The following is a 27,830-nucleotide window of genomic DNA, read 5'->3' on the forward strand; positions in this document are numbered from 1 at the left end:
AAATATAAACAATCATTGATTAAAAGTATTTATATTTATAAATACTAAACACCAACCAGATAAAACATACCAAACTATAACATGAAGGATACATGTCTGTTCAAGTAGGAAGTGCATGACTGATGTCAAGATGGTACTTCTGATCAAGATGGTGGCATAAGTAATTGTGGTATTTGCTTCCTTCCACAACCACATCAAAAGTACAGAACAACTATCAGGACTTCCACCAAGATGGAGGCATGGAGGTGGAGATGCCATGCCTTCTCACACAAACAAGTTTAGAGACAACAATATATTAGCAACAGAAAGCACAGCCAAAACACAGAAAATTGAACTCTTTGGAAGTCTGATAACGATGAATTCTTCAGCCTGACTGGTAAGAGGGGTGAAGCCAGCACCTGGTGGAGCAGGGTTAGACAGGAAAACTTGGTCTGACAGACTCAGGCGCGTGGATCCCAGGCATGGGGTTGCGAGGGGTGGACCCAGTGAGCGATCCAGTGAGCAACCCAGTGAGCAACGGGTGGACCCAGCGAGGGCACAGGGTGGCAGGTTGACAGTGATCATATATTCGTGCTCAGGTAGACCAGGAAGGAGTGAGCAGTGAGACTGAGACAGACCGCGCAGGCCCCAGGGGCTGGAAGCAGCAGAGGTGACCGCTATTGTCCCTCTCTGACCCCACCCTCACATACAGCATCACAACCCAGCAACCTGGGTGGCCCCGCCCTGGTGAACACCTAAGGCTCCCCTCCTCATACCTAACAGGCACGAACAGAGCAAAATATTGTGGCTCAAGAAGAACAGCTCAAAGCCCCAGAGCCAATAACTCTAAGTGATGAAGAAATAGCAAAACTTTCGGATGCACAGTTCAAAACACTGGTGATCAGGATGGTCACAGAACTGGTTGATTTTAGTCACAAATTAGAGGAATATATGAAGGCCAAACTAATTGAAATGAAGGGAATTGCACAGGAAACCAATAGGGATGAAAAGGAAACTGGGACTCAAATCAAGGGAGTGAACCAGAAGGAAGGAAAAAATGACCAAACAGGAAAATATGAAGAAACAAGAATTCAAAAAAGAATGAGGAGAGGCTTAGGAACCTCCAGGACATCTTTAAACACTCCAACATCTGAATTATAGGGGTACCAGAAGGGGGAAAGGAACAGCCACCAGTGGAAAACTTATTTGAACAAATAATTAAGGAGAATTTCCCCAATCCGGCAACGGCAATAGAATTCCAGGAAATCCAGGAAGCTCAGAGAGTCCCAAAGAAGTTGGACCCAAGAAGGAACACACCAAGGCACATCATAATTACATTAGCCAAAATTAAAATGAAGGAGAGAATTCTAGAAGCAGCAAGAGCTAAGGGGACAGTCACCTACAAAGGAGTCCCCATCAGACTGTCAGCTGATTTCTCAAAAGAGACCTTACAGGCAAGAAGGGGCTGGAAAGAGGTATTCCAAGTCATGAAATCCAAAGACCTACAACCAAGATTACTCCATCCAGCAAAACTTTCATTTAGAATGGAAGGACAGATAAAGTGCTTCTCGGATAAGGTCAAGTTCAAGGAGTTCATCATCACCAAGCCCTTATCATATGAACTGTTAAAGGGACTTATCTAAGAAAAAAAAGATAAAAAAATATGAACAGTGAAAGGACAGCAAACTCACAGTTATTAACAACCACACCTAAAACAAAAGCAAACTAAAAGAACAGCTAGATCAGGAGTGGAAACATAGAAATGAAGATCTCAAGGAGGGTTAGCAACAGGGGAGTGGGAGGAGGGGATGGGGGGAGAAGGTACAGAAAACAAGTAGCATAGATGGTAGGTAGAAAATAGATAGGGGGAGGGCGAGAATAGTATGGGAAATATAGAATCTAAAGAACTTGAGACACATGGTCATAAACTAACGGGGGGAATGGTGGGGGCGGGGGGAGTTCAGGGAATGAAGGGGAGAATAGAACAACTGTAATGGCATAATCAATAGTCAAATAAAATTTTTTAAAAAGTACAGAACAACTATCAATTAGAACTTCTTGAAATCTAGCTGATCAGAAGTCCTACAACTAAAGATATAAAGAAGCCACAAGGAGACTGGTAGAAGGGGCAGAGATGAGGAACAGGCTGGTCCCACGCCCACATGTGGTGGATAAAAATGGGGATGGCTATTCCACATGTAGAGGTCCTCCCCTGAGGAATGAGGGATCCCAACCCTACACCAGACCCCTTAGCCCAAGTTTCTAGTGCCAGGAAGAGAAGTCCCCATAATTTTTGGCTATGGATACCAACTGGGATTGAAACTGAGGGAGACTGAGATTCTTCTGGAGCCCCCAGGAGTTCCTCTTAAAGGGTTCATACATGTACTTACTCAGACTCACTTGCTCTGAGCTCTGAAACGGGGGCAACAGCTTAAAAAGAATCAGAGACATATGGAGAGGAAATGAACTATCTGCCATTAGGGTGAGATCTGGGGAGACAGCTTTCTCCTAGACAGAACGGCTAGCAGAGGCCAGTATTCCCTTGATAAGCACCTCCTCCTCCCCAGAGCTGGCAGGTGGGTGCCACATCTGAGTTTCCTTCAACCTTGCTTATACTTTTTGCCTAGCCCTGGTGACTACCTGAGACCCCACAGCACCCAACTTTTTAAACCCACCCACACTGTTTCCAGTGGCTTTTCCATACCAATGTCCTGTCATGGCTCATGATTCCGATGTTCCTAAAATCTCTCAGACAAGCAGCATCTGATCTCAGTGTGCCCTGTACCTCTTGCTAAGTGGCCTCAGGCCTGGTACTAGCAGCAGACAATCTTGGGTAATAGATTGGCCTCACATGTGCACCTCCAAGCCCAGCTCAAGTAACAGCCATCTACAGATATCTTTGTAGCTTATGCTGGATGGCTCCAGACAGAACACAGGCAGTGGTGGCTAACCTTGTTCTGCTCCTCTCAGGAGGCTCCAGACAAGAATATCCAGTGGACAGCTTCATATGATGTTGAAGCACCACCATCCAACCACCTCCATAAGTGACACACTCAAGGGGTGACCTCAGCAGACACCAGAACCCAAGTGAAGTAATTCCTGCTCTGTGGGGTGAGTCCTGCACAACTAATCCATGGTGATCGGAGGTTGGTGACCAACAGTCACAGCTAGTACTTGCAGCTGAGCAGACTGGGGGTAAAACCCTCCCACTGATGTGCCAACAGCAATCAAGTCTCAACTATAAGAGGGTGTACACAGCACACACAGAGGGCACACCTCAAGTGCCCAGCTTGAGTGATCAGGCAGGCTGTGCCACTGAACCCCACAGAACACCTACTATGTTAGGTCACTTTACCAAGCCTGGGAGAATTAGCAGCTCTACCTAATATGTATAAACACACACACAGAGGTTGCCAAAATGAGGAGACAAAGAAACATGCCCCCCCTAAAAAATCCCCAAAACCTACCCCAAAACCCTAAGCAAAATGGAGATAAGAAACCTATTAGATGCAGAGTTCAAAACACTGGTTATAAGGATGCTCAATAAACATAGTAAGAAGTTCAACAGCATAAAAAGGACCAGTCAGAAATTAAGAATAATTTATAGGGAATCAACAACAGAGTAGGTGGTGAAGCCAAGAATCAGATCAGTGATTTGGAATATAAGAAAGCAAAACACACTTAATCAGAACAGCAAAAAGAAAAAAAAAGTCCAAATAATGAAAATAGTATAAGGAGCCTCTGAGACAACTTTAAATGTACCAACATTTGAATCATGGGGGTCCCAGAAGAAGAAGAGAGAGAGCAAGAAATTGAAAACCTATTTGAAAAAACAACAAAAAACTTCCCTAACTTGGTGAAGGAAATAAATAAGACATAAAAGTCCAGGAAGCACAGAGAGTCCCAAACAAGATGAACTGAAAGAGACCCACACCAAGACACATCATAATTTAAATGCAAAAGGTTAAAAACAAAGAGAGAACCTTAAAAGCAGCAAGAAAAAAGCATCTGATTACCTACTAGGGAGCTCCCATAGACTGTCAGTTAATTTTTCAATAGAAACTTCACAGGCCAGAAGACATTGGCAAAAAATACTCAAAGTGATTAAAAGGAATGACCTACAACCAAGATTACTCTACCCAGCAAAGCTATCATTTAGTACTGAAAGACAAATAAAAAGCTTCTTGGAAAAGAAAAAGATAAAGAAGGTATTATATGAAATAGTAAAGGGCTTATTCAAGAAGAAGAAAAAATATTAAAAGTATGAATAATCAAATGACAATAAAAACATATATATCAACAATTGAATCTAAAAGACAAAATAAACAAACATCCAGAACAGACACAAACTCATAGATACAGAGAACATTTTGATGAGTGCGAGAAGGGAAAAGGGTTGGGAACATAGGTGAAAAAGGGAAAGGGATTAAGAAGCACACAACTATTCTGGTTGTTACAGAATAGTCATGGGGATGTATACTACAGCATAGGAAACATAGTTGGTAACCTTCTAATAACTATAAAGTGTCAGATGCTTGCAAGATTTATTGGGATGATCACTTAGTAAATTATGTAATGTCTAATCACTGAGGTATGCACCTACAACTAATATAATAATGTATGTCAACTGTAATTAAAAAATAAAATAATTTAAAAAATAGAAATAGAAATGATATATTCCAGGAGACGTCATCATGAACATTCTCAAGGCTATTTTTATTGGTGAATATGCTGCAACACTCTTTTCTCAGAAGGACATAGGCCAGAATGGCATCTCAGAAGCTTATTTTACCAGACATAACAGTAAAGGAACCTTATATTTGTACCAGTGAAAGTTAATGTTTAAAACAAATGTGTTTGTTTATGTGCATTAAAAGACAAACAAACAAAGGAGGGTATTTAGAGAAGTATATTAGTTCATTTAAAAATGTTTTATTTGCCCTGGCTGGTGTAGCTCAGTGGATTGAGCGCAGGCTTGCAAACCAGACAATTGCAGTTCGATTCCCAGTCAGGGCACATGCCTGGGTTGCAGGCCAGTTCCCTGCAGGCCAGTTCCCAGCAGGGGACGCATGAGAGGCAACCATACATTGATGTTTCTCTCCCTCTCTCCTTCCCTTCCCCTCTAAATAAATAAAAAAATCTTAAAAAAATAAAATAAAAATGTTTTATTTACCAAAATTTTGGAAGATATATTTTTGTTTTGTTTTCAGTTGTTTTTAAGTAATGCCAAGACTATATATAGACTTCATTAGCATATTAGTGAGCAATGCTGCCTCATAAGGAAAAATCCTTCGAAACCCACAAATTAACTTGAGTGTCTAATTTTAAATGGTGTAAAGACTGCATTGGGATCTTAATAATCATGTTTTATAGAAAATGCTGTTGTACTGAATTTTGTGTAAACTTTACTAAAGCTTATATAAGAAATAGGATTAATAATCTGAAGTGTTGGCAAGTGTGTGTACCCAAATTATAAAAATATTTTACTTTTTCTTTTAATTATCACATTAAATTTTCCTTAAACTGTGATTTTACTTTAATTTTACTTTTTAAAATATTTTATTTATTTATTTTTAGAGGGGAAGGGGGAAAGAAAGAGAGGGAGAGAAACATCAGTGTGTGGTTTCCTCTCATGTACCTCCTACTGGGTTCCTGGCTGGCAGCCCAGGCATATGCCCTGACTGGGAATTGAACCAGTGATGCCTTGCTTCGTATGGTAGCACTCAATCCACTGAGCCACATCAGCCAGGGATAATTATACCCTTACATGAAGATTCATTTGCTAAATTTTCTTGGAAGGAATTTTCAAATATTTTGGATTAAGACCATGTATGAAGCACTGAAAAGCCCTTAGTATTATTTTCTAGACTGATATCTTTAATGATTATACCTCATAATTTGTAAGTGGAGAATCTGTGTGACTTACCCGATTAAAGCAGTGTTCATGGTTGGGTCCATAAAAGTGCTGGAGACATCTCACATTGTTTTTGTTGACGATCTTGTTGAAGAATTCATTAACATACTTGATAGGGAATGCACAGACAGCAGAGCTATTCACTGGTTCAGCAGAATCTGGCTTGCTTTGTGCAAACACCCCATAGAGAATGTCATCATTCAGGTTGGCACCTATCTGCCTAGCGAGATGGGCCCCAGGCTTACTGACATATGCAGCTTGGAGAATATTAAACACTTCCTCCCTTGGGGATCTCTTTCTTCTCTTTTCTGTGAGAATACACTCCAGAGGCATTTCCATGTAAGAATGCAATCCAGAGTCTATAGAACAGAACCTGATTATTCTTGTGTGAAAAGTCTGAGCATCAAGAGTTTCTCGTTGGACTGTCAAGAAGTAAATAAAATGGTTGCTTTCAAAGGCATGAACATACTTAATAGGGTAAGAATCTTGGAACTCAGGTAAAACATCAATATAGGACTGATCTGTCAAAAACTTAAAACCATCTTGTGTTTCCTTTAGTCTTCTCACTGATATCGAATGTACTGAATAATCTGGAAGGTAAGAAGAATTTATGGTATTGCCCACAAAGAAGTTGATGAACCGGTGCTTTTCAGACATCAACACCTTGGTTCCCAGGGCACTCACTACACAGTCAGGACACTGGCTGGGCTCTTCATCTGACTGTGGGGAGTACATACAATGTACTTTTGACTGTATGTCAGCAGTATTATAGTGAGGAAGGATGTGTCGCTGGCAGGCCCCTCTCCAAACACTTCCACAGCTAATGAGTTGATCATCATAGTATGTGTCAACAAGCAGAGCCATGTTGATATTATCTTTCCAAACACCACCCGAAAAATTGGCTTTGTGGCTGCAGTTCTGACATGGGAAGCAATCTGGGTGTTCCAGCATAGGCCCAGTCTTGTACTCAGAAACCTTCTGAAGGTCTTTGTCATTTAAAACATAAATGTAATTAGTGGCACCGAGGTAAATGTGATGCTTGTGTAAAACGACATTCTGGATGGGTGTTTCTGCGTTGAAGTTAGGAAGCTGATACTTCATGTCCACGTTCATCTCAGATTTTACTAGTGCCTCCTTGCACTCCCCATCACTCTTCTGCACCAAGATAAACAAAAGCACAAGGATGCCAGGTGCAAGCCCAGCACGGGCCTTCATGATGAGAAGTTTATCTGCCAAAACACATTCAAGGAGAAAGCAATTTAGTTGTCATTGGAAACAAAGAAGAAACAGAAAGAACTGTATCAGTTAAACTATTAAAAATACAGCTTACTAACTGGACATTTCACACTGAGTGAAAACAGAATCTCTAGCTGGTTTCATATAAAGATGCATTGTGCAATTGGGCATCACTCTACATAGTTTAATTTTAGAACACAAGCCAGAACAAGTAATTTTAGAGAACCATCATGAGATACAAATAATGATCTGTATTAAACACAATAGAACTACTAAGTTAGACTCATTTGGCAATGAAGTCAGAAACATACCAAATTTCTTTCTTAACTCCTTGCTGGTTGTTTAATATGCTTCAATATCTGTGGTTAATGAATGGGCTGATATTCAAACTTTCTCAGTTAGTCAAGTAAAGGAATTGTGGTTCAGATTCGTTTATTCTAGAAATTATAGCAGGCATTGTTTCCTTGGGAGCATGTAGAATTACTAGGCTAAATTTAACTTCCTTTTGAAAGAAAACAATAATAAATTCTAGAAGCACATGATCATATGCTGTTTATAAAAAAATTTTGTGTGCAGAAAAAAGGTATGGGTAGAGTAATTGGCTAGAGTTGACCTATTGTTTGGATAGACAAATGCTTAACTTAATGTAAAATCATGGGAACATAAAAACACCAAGCTGAAAATGTATACAATAAAATTAATATTCAGGACTAAAGACCTAGAATTATTTTATAGGGAAAGATAGCATATTGTTCATTACCAAGGCAAAGCTATTTAGTAAAAAGAACATTATTTTAGCATTCTGTGGTATGCACATGGACAATATTTCTACTAGAAAGCAGAGTGGATTTGTGATTGTTTTAAAAAATTTAAGGTGCACAAGTTATAAATACTGTAAATTCTACTTACAATAACTATAGGCAGGATGATAGTTGGAAGGACAGGCCTTAAAATGAATAGAAACTAAATAGGAAAATATTGTTTTCCTTTTTTTAATGTATACTCTGACAGAATAAAGGGAGCATCTAAAAACATACTGGGTGTTATAACTATTCCAAAGTCTAACCCTGGGTCTACAAAAATAGCAACATAATTCATTGGGCAACTAGTGTATGCATAGGTCTATGATTGAACTATAGGAAATTGGAGATAGCCCCTACCCTTCAGTGAATCTACAATGTGGTTGAGAGATAGTACACATATGCAAATAACTTTAATATATGGCTTCATAATACCCTGCATAGCACAAAAGAAATGCTAAAAAGCATCAAGAGATGGAGGAATGGACTGTACTTAGGATTATTAAGACTATGAGAAATAGGGACAAATCTACAGTGTTGTAAGGTCCAGAAAGCAAGAACAAGGTCTGTTTGGCTCATCACTCTATCCCAAATACCTGACATAGAATCTAGAACATGGTAGGTGTTAAATAAATACAAGTTAAATAAATGAGTAAAAATTAAAAAATAAGTTCAAAGTCACAGAACAGGTAAATATAGTAACCAGAACTTAAATCCAAATATTTTTGACTCAAGAATCAAAGATAATTATACTCTACTAATTTGAGAGAAATTGGGGCTTTATTTAAAAGTTAATAGAAATTCATTAAAGAGTTTTGGGCTGGAGAGCCATTTAACCCAGATTTTACTCTAGGAAGACTGATCTTGAGGCAAGGCAGTTTATAGCAGGAAGAACCTGACAATGGGAAGACCAGTTGACTTGTTATTATTATAGCCCATAATCAGGTAATAGGGGCCAGCCAGGTTGGTGGCCACAAGAATAGAAAGAAAGAGATGAATGAGAGACATATTTGAATAAATAAGATGGACACCTAAATTGATGGAGTACAAAGAAGACAAAGATTATTAGTGCTCATCTGGGGAATAGTGGAACAAGTTACAAAATTAAAGTAGTCAGTCAGAGGAAGTTGGACTGAAGACCAAGAAATACAATAGTTGATTTTAATCATGTTGAATTTGATGTGATTTTTTGATATGAGTGAAAATTTTCTACTATAGCAATAACTAGTAGGTTTTACATTGTTCACCAGGAGGTAGGTGTCTAGAATTAGTGAAGAATGAAGATTTCAAGAAGGAAGAATGAAGACAGAGTATTTGTATCAAACGACAGAGGAGAATAAGGAAAGGGTTCTGAGGAGAAGCCTGCTCTTACTGTGAAATAGGAACAATCAATCTTGGGTGAGCCAACATCCATCTTGGGTGAGACAGTGGCAAATGGAAGCATGAGTTCCAAGTATCTGCCATCTCAACACTAGAAAAAAATGAATATTTAGAATTCAGTTTTGCCAGAGTAACTGGGATGCTAGTTTGGCTAGAAGAAAACCTTGCACGTTAACTGCTAAGAGTTGATGGTTAAAACCAAGAGTATTTTCATGGAGAACAAGGGAAAGAAGAGAAGGCAAGTGAACCAAATCTTGAAGAATGCCTACATTGGAAAAACCAGTGAAGGAGTCAATAAATGTAAGTTTAGTGAGGCATTGAGTCACAGAAGTCAGGCAAAGTGAGAGGCTTCAAGAACAAGAATATGATTCACATGGCACCTCTTTGTTGACCTTCACAAGTAGTTTTTCAGGAGATTCAATAGTGGCAATAGTGGCACATGTGGTGAGGAAATAGAATGTTTGTTAAAGGAAGGATAATAGAAAGGAAGTGTGAGGGTCAAGAGGAGTTTATTCTTAAATTGTAGGAAAGACATATGCTTATTTGTAGACATCCCTTTCATCCACTAACATTTACTGGTGTCTACTAAGGACCAGGCAAGTGTGGTAGTGATGGGAATGCAGAAACATGGTGCCTCTCCTAGGAAGCTCACAGCCACCTGGTGGAGGCATAGGTTGATAGACAATTATGGGGATATACAGGAAGGGCAGCCAACTTGGAAGTGGTGTCAGAGCTAAGTCTTGAAGAATGGAAATTCTTAGGTGGCACAGTACTTTGTGTAAAGATATAGAGGCAAGGGAGAGCGCGGTCCATTTCTCATGGTCTGGCCAGGAGAAATGCAATTAGTTGAGCTTAAAGAGATGGGAATATACAAAAGAACAAACAGTGACACAGAAATTATTACGGCAACCTTCCAAAGGAGCAAAAAGAGGCATTTCCAAGAGCCCTGGAACATAAGACAAGTCATTCTACCTGAGACAGAGGAGAGGATGAGAAATCAGATGAAGTACAGGGGCACTGAAGGAGTTCAGGGCACATGATCTCAATGTTTTAAAGATAAATTATTGTATATGACCATCTGCTGAAGGTGATGGATATGGGGAGGGATTAGGGACTTCAGGATGGAGGATGAGGAGGTTTAGAATAGTTACGACAGGGTATGCAAACTGAGGTCAGCAAGAAATGAAAGAAAAGGTTGCTTAGAAGCTCTGAGGGCTCCTTTGAGAGAATATACAATGTATTATGACTTCCTCTTCATATTGATGGAAGATATGGAAGAAATCCAAGGCAGAACATCAAGGACACAATGATTTCAGGGTCCAAATGAAGGAACATAATTAGGCATACAGGCTTTGAAGCCTAGAAAACTAGTTGGTACAGAGGGCAAAACAAAGCTTCATTAGAAAAAAGAACAGAAGGAGAAATCATATAACAAAAAAAGGTAACATGTTGAGTGCTTACCATATATGCCAGGTGTCCTGCTAAACTGTTTTAATTACTCTTTAAAAAACACCTTGTGAAGTAAAAAGTATTATTATTCTCCTTTTAGATGAGCAAACTTGCCAAAAGTCACACAGTTAGAACCAGATTCAATCCCATATCTGGGTGACAGAAATCTGTCCAGGATCTTAAACACTTCACCAACACTGAGGCAGCTTTCTGTGCTAAGAGGGAGTGCACTGGAGGAGAAATCAGACAATGAAAGCTCTGGTACTGGCCCTCTTCCTCTCTAGTTGTGTGCTCTCACACAACTTCATCTATCTCTTAAATTCTGGGATTTAATACTCTCACATAATTATTTTAAATACCAAAAGAGATCTCATCTTTGAAAGCACTTTGTTATATAGTGCATATAAAAATAAATATAGGGTGTTGTACCTGCTCTTTTTATATATAATTCTTATTGTTTTGAAATGAACTAGAAAAACTTTGGCACTGATAGGAGGAATGACAAGAAATAGAAGAAAAGAATTTGGAGCAAATTCTTTTCTTATCTATTACAAAACAAATACACTGTAAACAAACTGCAAATGTGCGTCTCAACTTTCTAGACTAGACTATAGTGAGCAAAAAATTAAATGCACTTCTCAATATGGTGCCTGTATATATTTAAAATCAGGAACATTTGCCTCATACATTATTTATCATTGTATATTCTCTAGGAAAAAAGAAAATACACCATTACTGTCAAAAAAGCATAACAATGAATTTTCATCTCAGTTGATTTCCATTAATGCAGTGTGGAGGGCAAATGACTTTGTTTTGTTTTGTTTCAGGTTTCTTAAGGAGTCTTCAAAAGGATCTTTTTTTCTTTAAGAAAGTTTGAGGTATTATATTATGTTATGTTTTTTAAAATAAGGTTCATATCTTACAGTTGGTACATAAGTCACTCACGGTGTTAAACCTCAATTAACTAGAATCTAAGAAAGTGTACAAATGTAGTATGGAATTTTTGTTACCTCGCTTGATGACAAATCATCAGAAAACTGGTAGGGAAGGTGCACATGTTTTTCTATTTAAATAAAAAACCTTGCAGAATACCCCTGGAGTTAGTAACCCAGTCTTCTACACTTTCTTTACATTCTCTTGCTCGCAAATGGTGATGCCACTTTTCAGATTGAGAAATCAAAGCTTAATTTTTTTATAGAAGCAAAAAAAGTGAGACTAGGGACCATTGTCAATAATAGGATTTTAATTAAAATATAGGTTTCTGTTTAATCCTCTGACATTGAGGAAAGTTGAATACCCTATTTCCTTGATCATTTCAACTTAGCAAAGGGGTGTGTTAGTCAGACTAGATTCTTCTCTGGGAAATGTTTGTGTCATTCATAAGGGATGGAGGCAGACCTTTTGAAAGTATTTCTTTCTGAGCTGTGGTATCCCAATGACATTCATGGCCAGTTATTGAATGACAGCTGAATAGTCAAGTGCAGAGGCTCTGGAGACAGACTGCACATTTGAATCCATTCACTGTCTGTGTGACCTTGGGCAAGTAACTTCTCTGAGCCTCTATTTTCTCATCTGATATATTCAAGTGATTATAGTACCTACCTCACTTGTGATGGTTATTCTGAGGATTCCTTGAGTTAATGCATGCAAGCAAGTAAGCTCAGTACACAGCAGGCCAATAAGTGTTCTCTATTACTATTGTTTGTTTATGTCCTTGATAAATGCTTTTGAGCATCTACTATGTTCTAGATATTGTGCAGAGTGCTGAAAACACAAAAATGGAAGAAATAAATCTAAAAGGTTGGTGAGATTTCTGACTATTAGAGGTAGTAGATACACAAATCACAGTTTAAACTCATTGTTGAAAGGTCTATGGGGGTTCTTAAACAGGAATGCTTAACCAGGCTAGGGGAGCAATGTGGGCCTACCAATCAATCAATAATCAATCATGGTCCTTTCTTCATAATGCATTCACAATACTGAGGTGCAGCATGAGGAAGAACCTGAGTTTTAGTAGTGGCAGTGCAACAAAATACTTATAGTATGAGCCATTTCCTTTTGCTTTGGACACTTTCTTATTTGCGAAATTATAGTGTTGAACTAGTCATGTGCTGGAGCCCTCTGGCACAGGCTCATGACAGCCTATCATGTGCATCTCTTCCCAAAGCACATCCCGTGGCCTCATCTTAGCAGCTTGAAATTTACCATAGTGGGAGTGTTTACACCACATAAATAGGCCAGCACTATAAATCAGGGCTTTTCTCCCTCCCCTGGAGGGATGGTTATTAAATACTTAGAAGCATGCTCTTGGGTTGAACTTATGAACTCCAAAGTATTTTCCAACTCCAATAATTTTCAACTCTGAGAGGGTTTTCTGCAATTACATTTTACCTCATTGCCACTGAGTTGGCATATTTGCTTTCTCTTCTCTGTTTATATAATCTGCCACATCAAGCTGTATGAGTAATTTTAATGTTTATATTGGTAGTGACTCCAGAAATACTTTCACTCTTTCTATGCTTTTATTTTGATATATTTAGTCTTGTAATGTGCCCAGATCAAGCTTTCAATATTGAATATCTCTTTAATGTTTTTTTCTCATTCTTTTTGAAATAGTACTGGCCATTTAGCCAACTATGAGTTCTTTAAAAAAAGAAAGAGAATTAAAAAACACATAAAGATGATTCAAACTGACTAATTTATTCTCTCAAAATGTGGTACTCATAGCAGGTGAAACTGAATCATCCATAAAACATTTATTTATTTCTTTTCAGTTGGTAGTTAAGATAATTTCACTGGCAAAACATTTCCTGGGAGTGATTATATCAATGGCACTTTGGCCATTAATCTACTGCTATTTAGGAATATTATCTATAAAGAGGACTGCTCTGTTGGCTACAAATATCAGCTCAGCCTAAACTTAAGACCAGCTATTTAACTCTGACTGCCATCTATGGGCTTCTAGTTTCCTCATTAAACTAGCTTACATTGCTTTTTATCCCTTAGAAATCTAGTAAAACATTTATTTTTAAAGAATTTATTAAGAGCTATCTGTGCCTATCTTCACTACTACTATAATCATCATTGTCCTCATTACCAAGAAAAACCTGTTATGAGCATATATATGTGTATTGTATTCATGTACTAATTTCTTAAGAAAATCCACAACAGCTTTAATGAATATTATTTTGTAAGAGAGAGGCTTTCCACACTTTGACCTAGGTGACTTTGCTTTCACTAGGAACTGATTTTCTTAGAAATCAGTATTTTATAAGTACATAGATAGTACTTCATAGTTCATAAAATGCTGTCAATTACACCATCTCTTCTAACTTGCATGATTTCCTTGAAGGTAAGCACTATTTCTATGTTTTTAGATAGCAAAACTGAGATTCAAAGAAAACAAAATTATCTAAAATGTGGCAATCATACAATCTAGTTCTTCTGAGTGCATTTCTAATTTTTTGAGTATGCTTATTTAATTTTTTAAAAATATATTTTATTGATTATGCTATTACAGTTGCCCCATTTTTCTCCCCTTTATTCCCCTCTGCCCTGTACTCCCCTCCCACCATCATTCTCTCATCTTAGTTCTTATCCATGGGTCATACATATAAGTTCTTTGGCTTCTACATTTCCTACACCATTCTTAACTTCTTTTTGTCTATTTTGTACCCACCATTTATGCTTCTTATTCCCTGTACCTTTTCCTCCATTCTCTCCCCACCTCCTCCCTGCTGATAACCCTCCATATGATCTCCATTTCTGTGATTCCATTCCTGTTCCAGTTGTTTGCATAGTTTGTTTTTGTTTTTGTTTGGTTGTTGACAATAGTGAGTTTGTTGTCATTTTAGTGTTCATAGTTTTGATCTTCTTCTTTTTATTAGATAAGTCCCTTTGACATTTCATATAACAAGGGCTTGGTGATAATGAACTCCTTTAACCTGACCCTATCTGGAAAGCACTTTATCTGCCCCTTCCATTCTAAATTATAGCTTTGCTGGATAGAGTAATCTTGGATGGTCCAGACCCTTCCTGACTTAGAATACTTCTTTCCAGCCCCTTCTTGCCTTTTAAGGTTTCTGTTGAGAAATCAGCTGGTACTCTTATGGGAACTCCTTTGGAGGTAACCGTCTCCCTTTCTCTTCCTGCTTATAAGATTCTCTTCTTATTTTTAATCTTGGTTAATGTAATTATGATGTGTCTTGGTGTGTGCTTCCTTGGGTCCAACTTCTTTGGGACTCTGAGCTTCCTGCACTGCCTGGAATTCTATTTCCTTTGCCAGATTGGGGAAGTTTTCCTTAATTATTTTTTCAAATAAGTTTCCAATTTCTTGCTCTTTCTCTTCTTCTTTTGGCATCCCTATGATTCAGATGTTGGAATATTTACAGTTGTCTATAAGGTTCCTAAGCCTTTCCTCATTGTTTTGAATTCTTGTTTCTTCATTCTGTTCTGATTAAATGTTTATTTCTTCCTTCTGCTCCAAACCATTGATTTGAGTCCTCGTTGCCTTCCCTTCACTGTTGGTTCCCTGTACATTTTCATTTATTTCACTTTGCATAGCCTTCACTTTTTCCTGTTTTGAGACCATACTCAACCATTTCTGTGAGTATCCTGATTATCAGTGTTTTGAACTATATCTGGTAGGTTGTCTATCTCTTCATCACTTAGTTGTATTTTTTTCTGGAGCTTTGATTTGTTTTCATTTTGGCCATGTTTTATGTCTTGGCACATCTGTTTCATAGTAAGGGATGGATCCACCCACTTTGCTGCATTGTGGTGCTGTCTGTGGGGGAGGGGTCTGAGAAGAAACAACACCACTTGCTCTGCTCTCTGCCAGCTTTTAGCCACTTCCTCTGCTACCCAGAAGCAAGTTGGGCCTTTCCGGTGCTGATTCCTCAGTGGGTGGCTTTGTGTACATTCTAGGACCCTGTGGGTCTCTCCAGTGAACTCTCCTATGAGTCTGGGAGTTTCTTCAGCTGCCTCAACCCTCACAGGTTGTTTTGGTGGGGTTTTCAGGCTTTATCTCCACATGCTGGAACCCAGGGTTGCATGGTCTGTCTCTCTCCCTAGTTGTTCCTCCTGGTTTACCTGCATGCAAATGTGGGACTGCCCAGTCTGTCAGCCACCATGCTGGGTCCGCCAGCCACCACCTTCTCCACCCCAGTCCTCCAGCTGCCACCTTGCCATGAGTCCTCTCCACTTTGCTGCCCATCCCAGTCCCTTCTATAGGTCTGGATAAATGTTTCTTCTTTAATTCCATGGTTGTCCGATTTCCATACAAGTTCGATTTTCTGACAGTTCTGGTTGTTTTCGTTTTAACATTTGTTGTTGTCCTTCTTTTGGTTGTGGGAGGAGGCACAGAGTATCTACCTATGCCTCCATTTTGGCTGGAAGTGCTCTCATTTAGATTTTTAAAAATTATTTGCATGTCTTGGAAAACATTTTTATTCAGAAGACATAATATTTTAGTAAACATTTGTTTTTACCTGTCTAGCTGTCACTGTCTCTACCAGTGACAATTCTTTTGAAAACTGTCCTTTAACTATCCAATGGGGCTGCCAATCATGTAGTGTACCTCCCTCACCACAAGGTGAGCTTGTCATCCAGGCTGGCCTTTCTATTCTTTTGACCCACAACTTGGTCAGGGGTAAGCTCATGATCAAAGCAAGGCCAGTCAGAATCTTTTGGGGGAATTCAATACAGATAGTGTGAGAGAACCTTGCTCCTTCAAAGATCTCACACATGCTAGAGATGATGTTAACTGGGAGTGTTTTATAAACATCTTTGCCACTATATGGAGAAAGCCTCCCTGAGCATGACACTGACCCTAGGAGCAGAAATCTTAGATGTAGAGAAAGGCTCCCGATGTTATTACTTGAGCATCTGTATCTACCAGTCTTACGCTAATGGGAAACAGTAAAATTTTTCTTTCCTCTTTTCTTTTTCATTTTTCATTAGCAGTTTCATTATGATTCTTTTATTTCTTGCTCTTAAAAAGTCCTGACCAAACAATATCCACCCAAAGGTACTACTAATCTGTGAATTCAAACACAAAGAGCATAAGAAACTTTACATATTCAAGTTAATTAGAAAAAGATAGTTTCTTTATTTACTTAAAAATTACTTTAAATATTTCACTTTGTGCTTGAAAACATATCTATTAGTTAAAATTTCTGAGGTAGTATACTAGTTTTTTCTGCTATAGAGTTTCAAATTCTTCTACAATATTTACTTAACAGTGTCAAGATTGAAATAATGTATCAAAGTGAAGTCAAGATGTAAAAATTAGAAAACATTTCAATCTTGCTTTTAAGTATATAAAATGGGTTTATGATGATGGAAAATGACCAAGGCCCCATATTAATCAAATTACAGTCATAAAAACAGTCATAGCTAAATCTCAAGCAGGACTTGCCAGAGCGAAATCCTAAGGCAAATTCTTAGTCCTCTCTCTATATATATTACTTCTAATAACTTTAAAAGTAGGCCCATTAAAAACAAAGTAAAGGAAAGAAGATTCCAAGAAAATATTTCTGTTATAATTTAAAATGTATTTATAAACACTGCTTATGAGGTCATCTTATATCATACAATCTTAATCCAATATTGTGAGCATCCACTACATATGGTACCCTTGTTTAGATACTGAAAGTTTCTATCTTCAAAGAATGTACAGTTTGTGGATTTGGAGATAGACAGGTAAATGCTTAAAATAAAACTATGTGACCCAAAATGAAAAGTGAATGGATCTACTGGTTTGCTGAGTAAGCAAATTTTAAGGATGCTTTGTTGAATATTTGATTTTTATGCCAAAGATTTAACAGTGTTATTATCCTAAAAAAAGCCTAAACTGACTTTAGAAAGATAAAAAAATACTATGTCAAAAGTCTCTTCTAACATAGCCAACTTATCTTGAAAATTATTTCTAATAGTAAGTCAAAGGAATGAAGAAATTTTCGGGACTTTTCAGCCCATCCAACTGCTCTTGTAAAGAACATTTACATGATCCAAATTACCTATGAGTCAATCTTCTATGTAATACGTACAGCCCAGTTTGCTTGACCGTATTCTTCCCAATAGCTAATAAAACCCTTTGAAGAAGAGGTGGGGTATAGCAGAGAAAGTATGGGCTTTTCTGCCAGACAGATTTTGATGTGACGTGAATCTGGGCTTTACCATTTATGTACCTTCTGACTCAATTTTTCATTTAGAACATGGGGATAGTGTCAACTTGTTCATTTAAAACAAGGGGGATATGGTACACTTCTTGTGAGTTGGTCATGAGGGTAAGAGAAAAATTATGAAAGGAGAGGCCCTGGCATTCAATCGTGTTACATACACTGACATTCAATAAGTGTAGCTAATATACTTACTATCCTTAGATGTGTTTCAGCCAATTTTTGCTTACTGTTATACAAAATGAGGAACTTGGCACAGTCCACCCAGTGAGCGCCCACTCAAAATATTTGGTGACTGTTTCATCACCTTAGTCTTCTATTCTACAGATTAAACAGTGTTATTTCTTATTTCCCCACTCTTTGGCTAACATGTGGTTTTCTTAAAACTCATTTCAAGTTCTTGAAGTCCTTCCTAAGCTGTCCTCCAAGAAAAAGGCCATAGTAAGGGCCTTCTATACTTAGGAAGAACAAATAAGTAACCATTACTTTGCCTCTGTAGACAAGAGTAAACCCATATGCCCGACTCAGGTTTAGCAAAGAGATAAGATATCCAGTTACATTTGAAATTTAGATAAGTAATAACTTTCCTTAGTGTTAGTATGAATGTATTTTATGTGACAACCCAATTTGTAAGCAAATGGAGAAAAAAAAGGAACAATTACCCTTTTTACTAACAGGATTTTAAAAAGATTTCAGCCAAACCTATTTATCTGTTGAGATAGAACAGTACTTTTAAGGTTTTTGTAGCACCTATATGTTGTTGTTGCTGTTTTGCTGCTATGTGTCTAAAACATGCTGTTTTAAATGTGATTATCAGGGTAACCTGCTCCTAATAAATATGTGGTTCTAAATATCAAGTGAAGATAAAACTATGTAAAGGGAAGCAAAGATTATTTTCTTTTTTTTAACTAAAAATCAAGGAAAAGATTCTGTGCTTGTGGAGAAAAGTTGTACTGAATATAGCAGCTTGTCACTAGTATGAAATTTCTGAAACAGAAACAACATTCCTAGATTGATTTGTATACTCCCTAATAAACAAGCTTATTAAACATTCAAATATAAGTGGCTACAGGAAAAAACAAGTTATACATGGTGAAAGAATAATTTTCATATCTTATTACTGATACTTCTAGGAGTTCCTGTAAACACTGATTCTTGATTATTACACAAATGTTTCTTTGAATAAGATAAAACTAGTGCTTTTATTCAGATGCATACCCAATATTATATCCCTTCTTCTAACAAATATTTTAAAAGTTGAAAGTGACTGAATTATAGGGCAAGAAAAAGCCAACTACGTATTTTCTGGTTGTAACATATGATTAAGAACATTGTCCAATTCTGATGTGGTAAGAGTACAGATAAAAAAAGAACATAATTCCTTTGTATTCTCAAGCTTATTCATCATAAATTCATAATCTGTTAGTAAATATATTTGTTCTTTTAAGAATGGCTGAAATTATTCACACTTCTGGGAAATAATAAATGGACATTGTTTATCAATGTGTATATTGCAAAAATTCCTATTCAGAAAATACATCAAGCTGTCAGAGTCCTGATTGATGGACAGGCTCTTGTCCCATTAATAAGTTGTAGGTCAGACAAGAATGTTTCATTGCCCTTGAAAATGTAAAGATTGAAGTTTCAATATTAAAAAGTGCTAATATGCTGGAAATCCTATAAAACTATCTAAAAATATTTTTCAACCTAGTGGGTAGTTGTAAATTTATAGTTCAGGTTGTGCAGAAGTACTCCCAGATTTTGTTTAATTAGTCCAGGAACACTGAATGATATGAATATGCAAATCACATTTGAGTAACATCTCTCTAACTATCTAAGTTAAAATAAGCCTAGCAACCTTTTCCAGCTGCACTCAAATACAGGGTTGGAATAGGTTAAAACTGAATGGAACTGTCAGAATGTGAACCAGTGAAGGGAGACAAGTTGGAGAGGAAGCTGGTACATTCATTACTCATGAATGAATCAGACATTTTCCTCCCTCTGTGTTTGAAAATGTTCTCATCATAAGGTGTGGTAAATGCCAAATGGGGGAAACTGTATTCAGGTTTGGGTTTATATAACTGATCAATCTCCTATGGTATTACCTAAAGCAGAAACCAAATGGCTGCACAGAAATGTTAATGGTGAGTAGACCCCATTCTTGTCACAATGGCTGTCATGTAAAGAGAAATCAACATCAAGGGAAAGTGTGACAAAGGGGAGAGGCATGAGGGTGCCATAGGCCAGACCCAATGTAGTCAACTGAGGTGGGTGTTCCCCTGTGACACTACTTTCACTTAGTTCTGAGGTTACATCTGAATTTTACTTGGCTCACACAACCTGATAATTTTTCTTTGAAATCAAAGTTAGCAAGTAGACTGTCAGTGGAATGAACCAAGAACCTTTTTCAAGGTGAATTTTGTCACTATGTAACATTTTCTTTTCCAGGCAAAAGAGAGAAAAATACTTTTAGAAATCATGAAAAAACTGTGAATGGAAGGAAGAGCCAAACCTAGCTATATTTTTGTATAGATGTGGATTTCTTGGGTGAACATAATGCAATTCTAAAAGTGTTGGGTGAAAAATTAAAAGCATATAAATATCACTACATTGACATCAATAGTAGAGAATAAAGAACCAAACAAAATTTTCTACAAAGATCTTAAGTACTTTTAAATGAACAGATAATGCCAAGAAAAGCTATCCTCATAAAAATGGAATAGTATAGAAAAATAAGTACATAAGTACAGAACCCAATTTCTAAAACTCATTAAATACTCTGGAACCTTGAAAAATCAATAAAGTAAAAGGTCAGGACATCTTAAAAATAACTGTTTCTGAATTGCATTTATGTAACTGATCAAGGAAAAAAATCAACGTAATTCAGGCAGTTGTGCGTGTCTGTGTGGGTAAGCTCACATAGGCAAGAGAGAAACAGAAAGAGAGAGAGCAAGAGATTTTTTAAAAATGACTTTTCAACCATATGGGTGTTGCCCATTTGCTGGCAGTCCCAGCTTCCTGCCTCACCTCACTCTAGGTGGTGCTGTAAAGATGAGTGCACATGCCTGGAGGTGCATAGAAAGAAAAAGAGCTAACTTCAGCAGACAGAGGCAGGGCCAAGGAGTATTTCTGAGCAGAGATAAATTACTTGAAATGGAAACTGCAGGACAAGTAGGAGTTGTCAGGTACAGCTGAGGCAAGGGACAGACACTTTGTCTGTTCCCTGTCTAAAGACAGGGAACCTAGGGGAGGATGTGCAGTGCTCTTCTGGAGGTTGTAATGAGGACAGAAACTGTGTGGGCTGGGCTGAGGGTGGATAAAGCTGGAAGGTTAGGCTGGGGCCACATCACAGCAAACTATATGTCCTGTTGAGGCACCTAAACTTTATCTACAGTGGAAACTCATTTAAGATTTTAAGCAGGAAATTGAAATCAGCATACTTATATCTATATATTACACAGTATTGTGACTTTGTGAAGACTGGATTGAGTAGGAAGGAGTAGAGGCCAAAGGCATGGCAGAAGGCCATTGTATCTGTTCAGGCAATCAAGGATGAAGATTAAGGATAGAATGAAGATCTTGTTACCTTTAGAGTTTGAAAATCTAACTCTCAAGAATCAGTTCTGTATGCCAAACAGCTATTTAAGACTATATTTGATGTATATTTATTGAGGCCCTACTATATGTGAGTTGTTTAGGGTACATCAATAAACAAAACAAACATTCCTGTTCTTTTAGAACTTACTTTCCAGCAGGTGCATCCAGACAACAAATTACACATAGAATTAAGTCAACCATGTAGTGTAGTAGAAGTTGATGAGTGTTATAGGCAAAAATAAAAAGCATGGTTGGGGGATCAAGCACATCCATATGGAAGGTGGTAGGAGAGAATTATAGCTTTGAAAAACTGGAAAGGTGATTTTTAAGGAGAAGGTAGAAGAATAAGACTTGGTCATCTAAGATGAAAAAGAGATTTCTGAGAAGAGGCAAGAAGGACCAAACTGAGACCATACCTGATGTGTTTGAGGCACAAGAAAGAGGCCAGTAAGCCTGGACCTCCACATCTGGAAGATGAGGTCAGAGGACAAAGAATCAAAGCATGTAGGGCCTGTAGGATACTGTGAAGCTTGGGTTTTTATTGGAGTGAAGTGGCGAGCGACTTCAGGGTGATGAATGAGGGAGTAATTATGATTACATGGAATCATCTTGACCGTGTGTAGAAAAAACTGCTGTTGGCAGGGGGCTGACATAGAGCAAAGGTGGAGAAGTGAGGCCAGTTGGGAGGCTGCTGTAGAAGTCCAGGGGAGTGAGGCCCTGTTCAGAAAGAAGGGATGAATGAGAGGTGGCTGAATTCTGGTTATGTGTTGAAGATAGAACCCACAGGATTGAATGGATTTGGATATGAGGTGTGTGAAAAAAAAAAGAGTCATAAACACTCCAAGGATTCTGGCTTTTTAAAGAGGGAGAATGGCTTTGCCGGTTACTGACATGGAGGAGCTGGTGGGTGGATAAGTTTGGAACGGATGTGAGACTATCAGGAGTTGTACTCATGTTTGATATAATTTTTAGGAATCCAAGAGGAGCTGTTGAATATGCAGTTGGAAAGGTGAGTCTTGGAGTTAAGAAGGTCTAGGCTAGAGAATTAAATTAGAAAATTGTATATCAATGGTATGAAAAGTCTTGAAATTCAGTAAGACTACCAAGTAAAGGAGTGCAGTGTAGAAAATGAAGAGACGACTACACACTGGAGCACATGAAAACTAACAGGCTGGGGAGAAGAGAGTAAGTGAGACAGGGACTATAAGGTACCTCTACTCCCATGAAACTTTCTGTCCCACTCTGTATTGTTCTCAGTGCCTAACATTTTCCACATTTCTAGGACATCATCCTTGACTTCCAACTACAAGTATTTTAAATATGTCCATCTGCTTCCATCCCACTACCACCTATAGTTCAGGGCAGTGTCACTTCTTCTTGCCTGGATTACTCCAACAACTGCCTACCTGGTCTTCCCTTGCCAATCTTAAATATATATACAATCTTGCCAATCTTCCCTTGCCAATCTCCATATATATATATGGAGAGAGAGAGAGAGAGAGAGAGAGGGAGGGAGGTGGGGGAAGAAAGCAGAAAGAGAGGGAGAGAGAAACATCAATAGTTTGATAGTTTGTATGGCCTAACTGGTGACCAAACCCACAACCTAGGCATGTGCCCTGACTGGGAACCAAACTGGCAGGCTTTTTCTTTGTGGGATGATGCCCAACCAACTGAGCCACATGGGTCAGGCCTTTCTTCATTATTCTTGCTCCTAATCATCAGTTCCCCAATGTACCAGAGATAACTTTCTAAAAAAACAATGTATAATCAGACTGTGACATAATCAGAAAGTGACACAATTGTTGCTTTTCTGTTTAAGAACAATTCAACTCCTTAGCACAGCTTAAAACCTGTGTGTAATGTGGCTTCTTCCTAACTCTACAGCTTTGCCTCTTGCCATCATCCCCCTAGAAATCTAGCTTGTAGTTACCCTGCCCTTCTTCGAGTTGTTGAAGCAAGCCATGTGCTCATGTGCTCATGTGGGTGAGCACATTGCATGAGTCTTTGCATGTGTTGATACCTCTCTATAGAACACTCTTGTTCTCACCATAATGTAGTTAACTCTTATTGTCCTTCATTCTCATCTTTGGAACACTTCTCTTGGGAAGCCTTCTCTGATGCCTCTCTTGCCCTCTGGTAACAGATTAGGAACTCTTTCATATACTCATACGACAAACCTGCCTTCCCCTTATCAAGACCTCTTCACATTGTGTTCTACTTTACTTATCTGTGTCTCCCACTAGACTGTAAGCTCAGTTTTCAGTCTCTAGCATAGTGCCATCAAATGACAGTTGGTATTGAAGAATGGATAATGGAATTAATTAATTCATGAAAGAATAACCCTGAACAAAGACTCTGGAGGTATGGATATGATAGAAAGAAAGAATGAGACTAGAAAGATATTTAAAAGATAAAATTTAGCCCTGGCTGGTGTAGCTCAGTGGATTGAGCGCGGGCCTGCGAACCAGACAATCGCGGTTCGATTCCCAGTCAGGGCACATGCCTGGGTTGCAGACCTGTTCCCTGCAGGCCAGTTCCCAGTAGGAGATGCACAAAAGGCAACCATACATTGATGTTTCTCTCCCACTCTCCTTCCCTTCCCCTCTGTAGATAAATAAATTTAAAAAATCTTTAAAAAAAAAGATAAAATTTATGCGATAATGATTTAACATAGATTTTTATTATAAGGGAGACTGAGAAGTCAAGGATGGCTAAGAGATGTATAATTTGGGTGCCATAAATGGTAAGGAAAATAGGAAAAAAACATTTTGAAGCAAAAATGATATGTCATTTAATAACTCTGAGGTATCTGTTGGTCATGCAAGTGGAAATGTCTACAGGATACTTAATAACATTGTCATGGTGGTCTAGAGTAAAGGGGGAGTCAGAGATAACAACCTATAAGCCACTGATCCCTCAATGCATTTGAGGTCAGAGAGATAAATGAGACCACCCCTGGGCATGTTCAGTTAGTAGAAAGGAGGAATTCAGATAGAACCCAGAATCTAACCTTTATATTCTAAAGGTGAAAAAATTGAGTGGTATTTCCAAAACTTAAGGAGAAATTTCAATAAGGGAAGAGTGCAATGTATAGTATCAAATTTTAGAAGGGTGAAGTGGGATAAAAAGTATCAGTCATATTTGACGGCAAGGAGGTTATTGGTGATTACCACGAGGTCAGGTTCTTGGAAGTGTGAAGCAGATTGTTTGAGTAGAATGAGTTAAGGAATAAATGATAATAGAGGGAATGAGTTAAAGATTTATTTTCAAGAATTCTTCATTAAAAGGGTAAGATAGAATTAGGAATGAATACTTAAGGTAATTGTGTATTAAGGATTCTATGGACATATGCATTTTCTTTCTTTCTGGAAGAAGTTGAGTAAGGGCTGAATGAAAAAAGATGAATGAGATTTTAAAAGATGGGAAGGATTTGGTAGGAAGATGGGACAGATGGAGCAAAGTGTCCAAAGATGTGAGAGAAAGTGGGATCAATACCATTCATTGAAAAGACCATTTCATCATCTGGGACAGAAGCAGGGAAGTAATAAAGGGTGACATGAAAATCACTTAGTCTTTTGTTTATTCTCTAAAACATAAAAAAATATTGTACTGAAAATAAGAGAAGCCACAGAGATTCAAGAGCTTGAGAGAATGGTGAAAGTTTGCAATTATCGTAATTGGAAGGAGAAAATGGAAAATGACCAAAACAATAACACAATTTCAAATAAGGTAAAATGGCATCATTCTAATACCTGTTCCTGTTGAGTGTGTCTAAGTGGTCCACAAGGCAGATTTGAGAATCTGTCTTAAGTGGTTCCATAATCCTGACCTCTGCAGTGAATTCCTTGTAATGTTTATAATAATTCAGCAGATCTATAAGCCTTTATTAAGAAGAAGTGTCAGCATTTGATTATTTTCATTTCAAAACTAGTTTTATTGAAATCTGCAAAAAATAACTTTGGTGAAAAGAAAATATACTGAAGGAGATACCCTGCTCTCTTTTCAATAAAACCAACAGTCTAAAGATACTAAATGAATGAATCAGATATATTGATCTTCTAGCTCTGAAAATGACAACCCATTTAGAAATTGTTGGAGAATCTTGATCCTAAACAATGTAGTTATTCACTCAGAACCTTTAATAACACTTGGGAAGTAATTAATCAACTTATGATACAGATTCAAGGGCTGTTGCCTTCATTGTTGTTAAGGAAACTGTCTTAGGTCTTATCTGCACTTTTCCTGGTGATTTAAAGAGCAATTTTTATAAGCTCTTTGAAGAATTGAAGAATGCTTATAATCATTGGACCTTGATGTACATATTTAACTGAATAAATATTGTTAGAGAGAATGAAATAGAATCTAGAACTATCTTAATTCTGACATGATAGAAGGTCACTTCTTGAAAAGTCCAAAATCCATATTCATTTCTATTTGGAGGAAGCTTTTTTCCTGTCAACAAACTTTGCTTTGGCTGCTTTTTTATTATAACTCAGTAATAGTTAAAATTTTTTTGTACTGTTTTACACTCAATTAAAACAAATAGCTGGGGTAATATTTTAAGCCCAAAGGCTCACATAGGCCCTAAATAATTCTATTTGTCTACTGTCTTCGTCTTAACTAGATAGTAATCTGACCACAACCTCACTTTGGATAGTATAATCATCAGTAGGAGCTAGAGTGATTCTGCCTGAATGTGAGGCCAGTCAGATGACAGCTTCTTACCTAAGACTCTCAGCAGAGCAAAAAGATAGAAGTGAAGGCAAGCCTTAGTATGAGTTTTCCTCAAATCTACAGACCACTGTCTGAGTTCATGTTTAGAAAATGAAAAATGCAATTTCTATGCACACTCCAGTATGAACTGTGTATAATCAAGGCTTGTAGAAATCGCCTCAAGATAATATACACAAGAAAAGCTAATATACATCCACAGTAGATGATAACCCAATGGAAAGCAATTAAGGATATAGTTTTTAGAGACATAACTTTTGGTCCTAACAGTAATAGATGCATTATAATCACTGATATGGTAGGAAATTTCATTAGTCATGAAAATGGTGTAAAAATTTATGTTTGTTTGCTTTTTCTTTTAATACTGTGATTTCCTCTGAAAACATAGAATTCATTTAGAGTTTGTGAGTAGCTAATAGAGGACTTAGGGCACACTTCCAACTCCCAAAATAAAAGTTCTTCCTGCTTCTGCTATATATTCCTGCTATTCTTACTGATACTTGAGGGTAGGGTAAACTAAGAGGCCTGCTTTAGGACTAGATAGACGATAGTCTAGCTCACAGGTGGCAAACACAAGGACTACGGGCCGAATCCAGCCTCCACCTTGTTTTATTTGGCCAGGCATATTCTTTCTACCCAGCGGCAGTGCTGAGCTCCTAGCCCCTAGTTAAGGAGTAGTTACATTCATTCAGTCCTAAAATTACATTCTGCCCTCTAAAGGCTACTGTGAAGGTGATGTGGCCCCTGGTGAAAATGAGTTTGACACGCTTGGCTAGCTCCTAGAATCAAACCACCTGTGACAGAGATGGAGGAAGTTCAGACTTTGCTTGACATATGCACTCCCATTCTACTGTGAGCTTCTCTTGATTCCCTGCTCAGTTTTGACTAGTCTTTTCCCTAATTGTAAGACAGCAGGCTGATTCCTAATGGGACACTCTATTCCTGACTTGCAATGTATCCAAGCCCATGAGTCTATAGTGTATCCACCTATCTCTCCCCTCCCTTAACCTAATGGGTCCAATACCCCATCAAAACCTCCAGGTCTTCTCTTTCATTATTTATTTTCTATATCTGTGGCATGAGAATTATCACAAAAAATTTTCTAAAAGTGAACTAAATTTTCTCAAATGTATATATAGGCATTTGACTACATATTCCTTAAATTGTGAGACCTTTTAATTGAAGTTAAAAAATCATCTAAATATAAATGTGTGCAAACAGATTAATATACAATTATCACTGATTCTCCGGTTACCCACTGAAATAAAAATTAAGCATGTAAATGTCAAAACTATATAAGTAAGTTACTCCTTATATAGTGCTATCTATAATTAAATTTCAAAACAAGCTTTAATGATGACATATGTATTTGGCAAACCTTCAGTTTTACCTAAGAGAATCTCCATTTCAAGAACACAGTAATACAATTTTCCTGTATCTCCCCACCAAGATATAAGAAATTGCCAAATTCTGGCACCCCAATGTCACACAGAAACAAGACACTTTTGATCAGGGAAGGTTTTCTGGGAACCAAATATGGTAAGTAATTAAAAAACATAATTA

General features: G+C 37.7%; 1 protein-coding gene across 5 annotated transcripts in view; it reads right to left on the reverse strand.

Moving 5' to 3' along the window:
* The window catches only part of MET (MET proto-oncogene, receptor tyrosine kinase), a 163,782-nt gene that overhangs the window by 128,055 nt on the left and 7,897 nt on the right, over positions 1-27,830 (reverse strand). For 4 of the 5 annotated variants that reach the window (XM_053662939.1, XM_053662942.1, XM_053662938.1 and 1 more), the window contains one exon: positions 5,906-7,122. In XM_053662939.1, coding sequence (XP_053518914.1) covers positions 5,906-7,108 — 1,203 coding nt within the window. In that variant the 5' untranslated portion in view covers positions 7,109-7,122. Of the gene's footprint in view, positions 1-5,905; positions 7,123-12,360; positions 13,173-27,830 lie in introns of those variants that run through there. The other variant, XM_053662940.1, reaches the window with a different exon arrangement.

Source organism: Artibeus jamaicensis, unplaced genomic scaffold, assembly GCF_021234435.1.
Source record: "Artibeus jamaicensis isolate MK-2021 breed Jamaican fruit bat unplaced genomic scaffold, CSHL_Jam_final contig_311, whole genome shotgun sequence".
Classification (NCBI taxonomy): domain Eukaryota; kingdom Metazoa; phylum Chordata; class Mammalia; order Chiroptera; family Phyllostomidae; genus Artibeus; species Artibeus jamaicensis.